A 12,085-nucleotide genomic window follows, 5' to 3' on the forward strand; every position below is an offset into this window, starting at 1 on the left:
TTGGTCCCTGACAGGCACCTCTCCCCTTCCCAGTGGTAACCATGGCAACAGGCATGTCATAACAGTTCCCACAGTACAGTGTGCCTAGCTGCTTCTGCCACAAGTTGACAGGTCTTATAAAGCAGGAAATCTCATAGAAAACAACAGCATATTTGGTGAAGTGACACACAGACACCCTAAGAACCTTTCAACAAAGTCATTTCTAACTGAAAAGACTTGCACAATAAGGTTTATTTTTTTGATATTTTTTTGCTATGGGTCTTCATTGCACATTGCCTTCCACTGACCTTTACCTCACTGTGCTCTTCCAGAATGCATTTTGTTCCTTTGTCACTAGTTGCATATGATCAAGGAGTAAAAAATTTAAACATTGCTTTTTCTGTGTCTAAGCAACAGGTTTCTCCATAAAAGTAAAAGTGTCAAATTAACCACCCATTTTGGTAGCATGAATCGATGGGATACCACAGGCAGCTTTTGTTAACAGAATCTTGGCCCAAACCAGCTGGAAGTCTAGCATACGCTGATCCTTTCTTGGCACTTTGCTAGCAGCTATGTAAGCTTTGCAAAAGTGTAGCTCTTATTAAGGTCCTACTGGTATCCTTCCCTGTTGATATGCCAAGGAAACAAGCTGTTTTATGAGCCGTTGGGCAGCTGGAAAGCAAGTCCAGACAGAAACTTCAGAGCCTTGTCACCTGTCCAGTAGCTGTTACAGCTCTCGTACGTTAGAATATGAACTGGGTGGAAAGGGTGTCATTTATAAGCAAAGCCCTGCTGTTTTGTCACATTCATTTGCACTTCTCTTCCTGCAGACTAAACAGAGGAATATCCTGCGGATAGGAATCCATTCACTCGGCTCACTGTTGTGGGGGGAGGATATTGGTCTTAGTGAAAACCCCGAACATGCTTACAGTCTGACTAAATTTCTGTATGTACTCCGTGGACTCCTCAGAACATCTCTGTCTGCCTGCATTATTACCGTGCCAGCATACCTCACCCAGGTTAGACAGCGGAATTTATTTTACATGCAGTTTTTTTAAGTAGTTGTATTTTCAAGTAGAAATAAATCATAATTCCATAGAACACTAGTTTGCTTTTATTGGTGATGAAGCTCCTAATTTTGTGATTCTCCAACAACAGTTTGTAATTGAACAAAATATATTATTTCTAGTAGACAAGTACTCCCATTGCCATGCCATTTCAAACGTGGATGACCTGAGCAAACAGAAGCATGTGTTCCCAACCTTTTCTATACTGAAATAAAAACAGAAAATGGTGTAAATACTCACCAGGTCTGGCAGCATCTGTGAAGAGGGAAACAAAGTTAACATTTTCAGGTTATTAATCTTTCATCAGAAAGCTGTTCACACTTTGTTTTTCTGAAACCAGTTTTCAAGTCATCTAATTTTATGGGTTCATGATGGTTTAAGGCTGCCTGACAACACGGAGATATAAACTGGACCAAGAGACCATTTTTACAAGGCATCAAGGCTCTAAAATCCTCCATTCCACATATGATCAAAAGTCAGACCATTTGCCTGCCTTTGTGCTTATAACCTAGCATCAGGTTTGCAATGTCCTAAAGCTGGTGTGTAAATACACCCTTTAAAAGTGCTACAAGTAAAGTAGGTGTGAAAAGTAAACCTTCAATGGACGATTGTACTTGGTAATGACATCAAGTTGAAGTAACCCTTCTTTATTAATCCTATCAACATTAATAAAGGAATGAACACTTATTGCTAACATGTTTAATGAGTACAAAGACTTAATGTAGCAGATAATTATTGAGTACATTCGTTTATTTAAAGTCCAGTGTGTTTCAGCGGTAAATTTCTTTCAGCTACATTTAAGGTAAATGGACTGTTCAGAAAGTAGAGCACCACCTGATCATACAGGAGGGGAATAAAAATCATTCACTTTAAAGAGTTTAAAAAAGCACAGCAGCATCAGTGTTTTGATGAATAGCAATTTTTATAGCATTACTTATTGAGACATTATCCAGTCATTAATGCTTAACTTTTGAATATTCACTTATCTTTTTATTCACAAGATGTGGGAAACAGTGGCAAAGTCTCATTTATTGCCCTTCCATAGTTACCAATGAAAGTGGTGGTTTTTTATTGTCTTAAACTTCATTGGCATCTCTTCCTGCACCCATTCTATTCCCTTGGAGTCCCATCTTTCACTGACTTCTATTTCTCATCTTCATGCTGCATCTCAGCAACATGATCCAGAAGCATATCAGGTTCCACATGTTCACTGATAACACCCGACTCTACATCACCTCCACCTCTTTTGACTCTTCCACAACTCCTGATTTATTGTGTTGCTTGTCCAATAGCAACTATTAGATGAACAGATAATTGCTCCAATTAAATTTTGGGAAGACCGAAACCAATATCATCGCAAACCCCATTTCCTAGCTACCAATTCCATCCCTCTACTTGACCACTGTCAGTGGTTGAACCAGACTGTTCCCAACCTTTGTTGAGCTTCCAATACTTTTTCCTCTCCGTCACTAAGACTGCCTACTTCCCCTTCCATATCATCAGCTGTCTCTGCCCCTGTCTTAGCCCATCTGTTGCTTAAATCCTCATCCCTGCCTTCGTCACCTAAAATGCAACTATTCCAATGATCTCCTGGCTGGCTTCTGACCACATACCATAGGTAAACTTGAGCTCATTCAACTCTACTGCCCATATCCTAACTCACACCCAAGTCCCTTTCACCCATTGACCTATATTGCATCTTGGTCTGAGAGTGCCATGATTTTTAAAATCTCATTGTTCCTCCACCTAATCTCTCTCATCTCCTCAGCCCTACAACTGTCTGAGATATCTGCACTGGCCAATTCTGGCCTCTTCCGCATTCCCAATTTCCATCGCTCCATCATTGACCTTTGGCTGCCTGGGCCATAAGCTCTGGAAATCACTCCCTAATCATATGCACCTTTTTACCTCTAATCCATTAAGATCCTTAAAATCCACCCCTTTGATCAGGTTTTTTGTCGTATGTCCAAATATTTCTGTATGTGGCCCTTTGTCAAATTTTGACAAACTGCTACTGTGAAACAACTTGCAATATTTTACTCTTTAAAGGTGCTATATAAAAGTAAGTTATTGTTGCTTGTGTTGAAGATGACCACACAATGATCTTGGCTGAGAAATTCCAAGGTTTGCATCCAGCAAAGGTGAAAGAATGGTGAAGTCAAGTTGTGTAAGTTTTGGAAGTGATACTGTTCCAATGCTTTTGTTGTTTGTGGTGGTAGAGATCATGGGGCTCGGGAGTGCTGCCAAAGGAAGTGTATTCAAAGGCTCAAGGAGCAGCATCATGTATCTGATGACCATTGAACTGCATGTTAATGTCTCTGTCTTTGATAATGTTGTCCAATATGCACCATTTTGGTTGGCTTCATCAGCAACCCTAATCTGAGTACAAACCACACTTCAGTCCTCTAGTCTGACTAGAAGTCAAAAGCATTTTGCACATCTAGTAGCCAGCCTTTTTTTCAAGAATGGAAAATGGGAGAGGAGGATACATCTGTAATGATAGTTGGTAATTTTAGGCCTGCTGTGTGTTATTCACCCTGGCAGCCTCTATACATCTTTCCATTTTCTCTGCACATAATCCTTCAGTCCTACCTTTTGCAACACAAATCCAACTGAAAGGCCCACTTCCTCTGACACAATCTGCTTGATTCAGCCTCCACTCAGCTCTCATCCCTCCCCTCCAAACTTTCCCAGGACTCCAAAGGTGGCAGACCCTTACCAATAAGACGACCATCATCCCTGTACCAAAGAAAAGCCAGGCAGCGTGCCTTAATGACTACCGCCCGGTGGCTCTGACATCCATCATTATGAAGTGCTTCAAAAGGCTAGTCATGGCACAGATCAACTCCAGCCTCCCAAATTGCCCGGATTCACTACAGTTGATATACTACATGTATCACAGCTTAGTATAGCTCCTGCTCTGACCAAGACCAGAAGAAAATACAAAGTTTTGTGAACGTAGCCCAGTCCATCACGCAAACCAGCCTCCCATTCACTGACTCTATCTACATTTCTCACTGCCTCAGAAAAGCAGCCAACATAATTAAGGACCCCACGCATCCCAGACACACGCTCTTCCACCTTCTTCTGTTGGGAAAAAGATACAAAAGTCTGAGATCATGTGCCAAGCGACTTCTGTGCTGCCATCAGACATTTGAATGAACCTACCTTATACAGAGGGCGGCACGGTAGCACAGTGGTTAGCACTGCTGCTTCACAGCTCCAGGGACCTGGGTTCGATTCCCGGCTTGGGTCACTGTCTGTGTGGAGTTTACACATTCTCCTCGTGTCTGCGTGGGTTTCCCTCCGGGTGCTCTGGTTTCCTCCCACAGTCCAAAGATGTGCGGGTTAGGTTGATCGGCCATGCTAAAAAATTGCCCCTTAGTGTCCTGAGATGTGTAGGTTAGAGGGATTAGCAGGTATATGTTAAGGGATATGGGGGTAGGGCCTGGGTGGGATTGTGGTCGGTGCAGACTCGATGGGCCGAATGGCCTGTTTCTGCACTGTAGGGTTTCTATGATTTCTATGGTTAAGTTGAAGTTTCTCTACACCCTAGCTATGACTGTAACACTACATTCTGTACCCTCTTTTCCTTCTCCACTATGTACTCTATGAACGGTATGCATTGAGAGTATAGCGCGCAAGAAACAATACTTTTCACTGTATACCAATGCATGTGACAATAAATCAAATCAATAAAGTTGTTACCATCACAGAGTGAACCCTGCTTGAATTAGAATCCCTACAGTGCAGAAGGAGGCCATTCGGCCCATTGAGTCCGCACCAACCACAGGTCTTATTCCTATAACCCCACGTATTTACTCTAACTAGCCCCCCAACACGAAGGGGCAATTTATCATAGCCACTCAACCTAACCCGCACATCTTTGGACTGTGGGAGGAAAGCGGAGCACCCGGAGGAAACCCACGCAGACACGGGGAGAAGGTGCAAACTCCACACAGACAGTGACCCAACCCGGTTTCCTGGCGCTATGAGGCAGTAGTGTTAACCACTGAGCCATCATGCCGCCCATCTACTTCTGTGGGTTCTGGAGGGAAATGTGCCAGCCGCAACTCATGAGCTGTGCCAACAACTCTTCGTGTGATAAGAGCATGTCGGACAACAGAGAGCAATTTAATATCATACATTCATGGCAATGTATTGTTATATCCATGTCTTTTTCTATTAACCTGGATACTGATATTTTCTGTAGGCTTGCTGTGCTCAGCACATGTCACAGGCACAGATATGAGTTACTGTAGGATCCCACTTTGAGGAATCTAATTCTTACCAGCTGATGATACCAACTAGAAGGGCATCATGGGGCCACAGGAAGCATTCCCTTCCAACGCTGTTTCGGTCTAATGAAGCTAAATTGCACAGCAAAGGAAAACTCTTACTTTTAGTAGATCATGCTGATGAACAGACCTAAATGTTTTACCTGCAAGGGTGAGTCAGGAGTAGGGCTTCCAATTCTAAGGACACAACCCATTAAAATACCATGTCATTCACACCATTTGAAATGGGGAGATATGAAAGAAAATGAGTACTTATGTACTTCTTCCCCACATAATGGCCGGAATTTTACTGGCAAGCCCACCCCGATTCTGGGAGCAGGCGAGGCTCGGAGAATGGCATTCTCCGTTGGCCTCGGGCGGGATCGTACGAACCTCAGGTGGACGTGCCGGTACAATTCCGTCCAATGTCTTCCTCTCTAATTTCAGTCACCACCCTTTATTGAACAGTTTTTATAAGTACATGGGTTTACAGCAGCCACCAGGTTGACTTTTCTCCATCTGTACTGTTCTTAGTCCATCTGCATATTAATTTCAGATGTCGCACCATATTTGCATCATGTTGTGATAGCAACAGGGCACATGTAGTCCAGGCAGCTTGCTACAGATGGACTCATGATCCGTATCTTTCCATTGGTCCTTTGTTTAGGTATTAGCATCGACTTACCTTTGTCCAAGTCATAGCACATCATCCTGATGTCATCCATGAACCTAAGAATCATAGAAAAGTTACACTGCAGGAAGGCCATTCAGCCCATCATGTCTGCACTGACCAAAAAGGGAAAAAAGAAACGAGCGATTCATTTTAATCCAATTTTCCAGCACCTTGTTCATAGCCTTGCAACTACAGCACTTCAGATTCAGATCTAGGCACCTTTTAAATGATTTTTAAATGCTATACAGACAATGCATACCATCCATAGGGAAGGAAGGGAGTGTGTGCAGAATGTAGTGTTCCAGTCATAGCTCGGGTGTAGAGAAAGATCAACTGAGTACAACATAGGTCCATTTAAAAGTCTGATGGCAGCAAGAAAGAAGCAGTTCTTGAGTCGGTTGGTACATGACCTCAGACTTTTATATCTTTTTCTCGACGGAAGAAGGTGGAAGAAAGAATGTCTGGGGTACGTGGGGTCCTTAATTATGCTGGCTGCTTTTCTGAGCCAGCGGGAAGTGTAGACAGAATCAATGGATGGGAGGCTGGTTTGCGTGATGGATTGGGCTACCCTTTCACCACCCTTTGTAGTTTCTTGCGGTCTTGGGCAGAGCAGGAGCCATATCAAGCTGTGATACAACCAGAAAGAATGCTTTCTATGGTGCATCTGTAAAAGTTGGTGAGAGTTGGAGTGGACATGCCAAATTTCCTTAGTCTTCTGAGAAAGTAAAGGCGTTGGTGAGCTTTCTTAACTACAGAGTTGGCAAGGGGCCATGACAGGTTGGTGATCTGGACACCTATAAATTTGAAGCAGTCGACCATTTCTACTTCGTCCCCATTGATGCAGACAGAGGCATGTTCTCCACTACGCTTCCTGATGAGGGAGGAGTTTGGATTCATCTATCAGCAACCTTGTATCAGATGCATTCATGGTTAGTCTTGGTGTTTTAACCAACCCATAAAACCTTTCTCCCTATCTGTGAATCAACCAGTGAAGTGTAAGTTATTTTTATGTACAGGAGAGACATAGTAACCCTGAAATTGCACACACTGTGCTACACTACATTTACAAGTCAAGTAGCTCATTAGTCACTTTGAATTGTCTTGTTTAGCCTGACTTTCACCATTGACACCAATGCCAAATTGATGAGAAATTGCTAGCACATCTCTTACAACATCCATGACGTATTGCATGCATAATAAACCACAGTACACCTCTCCAGATGGGATAAAGCTTAGCCATTCAAATTGCAGCAAGTAAATAATATCCCCTACTTCCTGGATCACTACCTTTGTTTCATGGGAACTGGAGTAGGCCATTCAAGTTCTTATCTGTTCTGTCATAGATTATGGATAATCTGTACCTCAAATCTATTTACTGCCTTTCATGTCTTTGATATCCTTAACCAGAAAAATACATCAATCTCAATTGACCCCAAGCATGCATTGCTTTTTGGAGGATAGAGTTCCTTATTTCCACTATCTTTTGTGCGCAGAAGAAATTCTTCATTTCACTCTTATATGGCCTAGCTCTAATTTTAAGATTATGCCCTCCTTGTTCTGGATTATCTCTTTTTTTGGTATCTATCCTGTGAAGTCCTTTTATTGTTTTAAGCATCTGAATTTGATCATCCCTCAAACATGTAAACTCAAGGGAATAGAAACGAAGTGAATGTAACCTGTGCTCCCAACTTAATCCTTTAAACCTAATATAGCCCTGGTGAATTTACGCTATACCCCTTCCAAGGGCAATATAAATGAACAAAGTGCCCCAAACTGAATGCAGTGCTCCAAGTGGGGACTGATCAAGGATCATACAACTGAATCATCGCTTCCTCGTGTTTATAATTCAACCGATTTGAAATTAGGGCCAAGATTCCATCAGCCTTTTTTTTTTGTGCTTATGAACCTTTCGTGGTTTGTGTATATGGATTGCTAAATTGCATAGCCTTACAGCACCTTGCCTCTCAACATTAAGATGCTCCAATTTATCTTCCTTTGACCGAAAGTGAATGACTTCACACACCCTCACATTAAACTCCAAGTATCATAGTTTTATTCGCTCACTCGATCTGTCGATATCTTATTGTAACTTCCTGTTCCAATCTACACAATTTACTACGTCTCCTAATTTAACATAATCTAAAAATATAGATAATGAGCTCAGTGTTCTTTTCAAGTCATTGACGTACATGGTGTAAAGCTCAGTTCCAAATTCAGATTGCTGAAAAATGCAACTTGTCACATTGTTGATTTCAGGATTTATGACCACAGGAACATGAAGCCAGGCATTGGAGGTTGTGTGAAAAAGCAATTTACCATGTCCATTAATATGTACAAAACATCCCAAGACATCTTACAGCGAAATAAAAAGAAAATACATCAGAGAATGCCAGGGAATAGGGTTAATAATAGCAGGGTGGGGAGGGGGCGATTCAAAGAAGGTGCATTTTAGAAGATTTTTGAAGAAGGTAAAAAGGCAGAGAAGTCTTACAAGGGCATAAGAAATAGGAGCAGCATCAAAGAACACAGAACAAAGAAAATTACAGCACAGGAACAGGCCCTTCGGCTCTCCGAGCCTGCACTGACCATGCTGCCCAGCTTAACTAAAACCCCCTACCCTTCCGGGGACCATATCCCTCTACTCCCATCCTATTCATGTACTTGTCAAGACGCCCCTTAAAAGTCACTACCGTATCTGCTTCCACTACCTCCCCTGGCAACGAGTTCCAGGCACCCACTACTCTCTGTATAAAAAATCTGCCTCGTACGTCGCCTTTAAACCTTGCCCCTCGCACCTTAAACCTATGCCCCCAAGTAATTGATTCTTCCACCCTGGGAAAAAGCTTCTGACTATCCACTCTGTCCATGCCTCTCATAATCTTGTAAACTTCGACTAGGTCTCCCCCCAACTCCATCACTCCAGTGAGAACAAACCAAGTTTCTCCAACCTCTCCTCATAGCTAATGCCCTCCATACCAGGCAACATCCTGGTAAATCTTTTCTGTACCCTCTCCAAAGCTTCCACATCCTTCTGGTAGTGTGGCGACCAGAATTGAACACTATATTCCAAGTACGGCCTAACTAAGGTTCTATAAAGCTGCAACATGACTTGCCAATTTTTAAACACAATACCCCGGCCGATGAAGGCAAGCATGCCGTATGCCTTCTTGACTACCTTCTCCACCTGCATTGCCACTTTCAGTGACCTGTGTACCTGTACACCCAGATCCCTTTGCCTATCAATACTCTTAAGGGTTCTGCCATTTACTGTATATTTCCTATCTGTATTAGACCTTCCAAAATGCATTATCTCACATTTGTCCGGATTAAACGCCAACTGCCATCTCTCTGCCCAAGTCTCCAACTGATCTATATCCTGCTGTATCCTCTGATGGTCCTCATTGCTCTCCGCAAATCCACCAACCTTTGTGTCGTCTGCAAACTTACTAATCAATCCAGTTACATTTTCCTGCAAATCATTTATATATATATATATATATATATATATACAGCAAAGGTCCCAGCACTGATCCCTGAGGAACACTACTTGTCACAGCCCTTCATTCAGAAACGTACCCTTCCACTGTTACCCTCTGTCTTCTTTTACCGAGTCAGTTTTGTATCTACCTTGCCAGCTCACCTCTGATCCCATGCGACTTCACCTTCTGCACCAGTCTGCCATGAGGGACCTTGTCAAAGGCCTTACTGAAGTCCATGTAGACAACATCCATTGCCCTACCCTCATCAATCATCTTCGTCACTTCCTCGAAAAACTCGATCACGTTCGTGAGACACGACCTCCCTTTCACAAAACCATGTTGCCTCTCACTAATACGCCCACTTATTTCCAAGTGGGAATAAATCCTGTCTCGAAGAATCCTCTCCAATAATTTCCCTACCACTGATGTAAGGCTCACCGGCCTGTAATTACCTGGATTATTCTTGCTACCCTTCTTAAACAAAGGAACAACATTGGTTATTCTCCAATGGGACCTCTCTGGGACCTCCCCTGTAGCCAGTGAGGATACAAAGATTTCTCTCAAGGCTCCAGCAATTTCCTCCCTTGCCTCTCTCAGTATTCTGGGGTATATCCCATCAGGCCCTGGGGACTTGTCTACCTTAATGTTTCTCAAGAACCCCAATACCTCCTCCTTTTTGATCTCAACATGACTCAAACTATCTACACATCCTTTCCCAGACTCATCAGCCACCAATTCCTTCTCTTTGGTGAATACTGACGCAAAGTACTCATTTAATACCTCACCCATTTCCTCTGACTCCACGCATAGATTCCCTCCCTTGTCCTTGAGTGGGCCAACCCTCTCCCTGGCTACCCTTTTGCTCTTTATGTATGTATAAAAAGCCTTGGGATTTTCCTTAATCCTGCTGGCCAATGCTTTTTCATGACCCCTTTTAGCCCTTCTTACTCCTTGCTTAAGTTTCTTTCTACTTTCCTTGTATTCCACACTTGCTTCGTGTGTTCCCAGCCTCCTAGCTTTGACAAATGCTTCCTTTTTCTCTTTGACTAGGCTCACAATATCTCTCGTTATCCAAGGTTCCCAAAACTTGCCATACTTATCCTTTATCCTTCCTTGCAGGAATGTGCCGGTCCTGAATCCCTATCAACTTACACTTGAAAGCCTCCTACATGCCAGATGTTGATTTGCCCTCAAACGTCTGGCCCCAATCTACATTCCTCAGTTCCTGCCTAATAGTGTTGTAATTAGCCTTCCCCCAATTTAACACCTTAACTTCAGGACTACACTTATCTTTATCCATCAGTACTTTAAAACTTACTGAATTGTGGTCACTATTCCCGAACTGCTCCCCTACTGAAACATCGACCACCTGGCCGGGCTCATTCCCCAATACCACGTCCAGTATGGCTCCTTCCCTAGTTGGGCTATCTACATACTGTTTCAGGAAACCCTCCTGGATGTTCCTCACAAACTCTGCCCCATCCATGCCCCTAGCACTAAGTGAGTCCCAGCCAATATAGGGGAAATTAAAATCTCCCCCCACAACAACCCTGTTACTTTTACACCTTGCCAAAATCTGCCTACATATCTGTTCCTCAGTCTCCCGCTGGCAGTTGGGTGGCCTATAGTAAACCCCCAACATTGTGACTACACCTTTCCTATTCCTGAGCTCTACACATATTGCCTCGGCTGAATGAGCCCTCCGAGGTGTCCTCCCGCAGTACAGCTGTGATATTCTCCTTGACCAGTAGTGCAACTCCCCCACCCCTTTTACATCCCCCTCTATCCCGCCTGAAGCATCTGTATCCTGGAATGTTAAGCTGTCAATCCTGTCCTTCCCTTAACCAAGTCTCTGTAATGGCAACAACATCATAGTTCCTAGTACTAACCCAAGCTCTAAGTTCATCTGCCTTACCTGTTACACTTCTCACATTAAAACAAATGCACTTCAGTCCACCAGACCCTCTCTGATTAGCAATCCTACCCTGCCTGCTGTTTCTCTGAGTCTTACTGGCCCAACTCTCTGGTGCCCCTTCAGCTAATTCACCTTTGCTTTGGTTCCCACCCCCCTGCCAAACTAGTTTACATCCTCAGTGAGACCACACCTGGAGATCTGCATGCATTTTTGGTCTCCTTATTTAAGGAGGTATATATTTGTATTGGAGACAGTTCAGAGAAGGTTCACTAATTTGATTCCTGGGACGAAGCGGCTGTCTTATGAGAAAAGGTTGTAGGCATCAGGTTTTACAAGAATGAGAGATGATCTTATTGATATGTGTAAGATTCTGAGGGGTCTTGACAGGGTAGAGCCTGAGAGGATAGTTCCCCATATGGCAGAATCTAGAACAAGGTGGGACACAGTTTCAAAATAAGGGTATTCCATTTAAGACAGAGGAGGAGGAGGAAGTTTTTTTTCTGAGGTTTGTGAATATTTGGAATTCTCTACCCCCAAGAGCAGTGGAGGTTGTGTGATTAGATTTAAGGCTGAGTTTAAAAGATTTTTGATCGACAAGGGAGTTGAGGGTTATCAAAGACATGTAGAAGATTAGAGTTAAGGCCGCAATCATATCAGATCCTATTGAATAGCAAATCAGTCTTGGGCAGCCAATT

The 12,085-nt window shown here is 43.1% G+C and overlaps 1 protein-coding gene across 2 annotated transcripts in view; it reads left to right on the forward strand.

Annotated features, from left to right (window-relative positions):
- elp4 (elongator acetyltransferase complex subunit 4) overlaps nucleotides 1-12,085 on the forward strand; it is a 263,084-nt gene that overhangs the window by 121,535 nt on the left and 129,464 nt on the right. For both annotated transcript variants that reach the window (XM_078220930.1, XM_078220932.1), the window contains exon 7: nucleotides 810-998. In XM_078220930.1, coding sequence (XP_078077056.1) covers nucleotides 810-998 — 189 coding nt within the window. The remainder of the gene's footprint in view (nucleotides 1-809; nucleotides 999-12,085) is intronic.

This window comes from Mustelus asterias, chromosome 9 (genome assembly GCF_964213995.1).
Source record: "Mustelus asterias chromosome 9, sMusAst1.hap1.1, whole genome shotgun sequence".
NCBI lineage: Eukaryota > Metazoa > Chordata > Chondrichthyes > Carcharhiniformes > Triakidae > Mustelus > Mustelus asterias.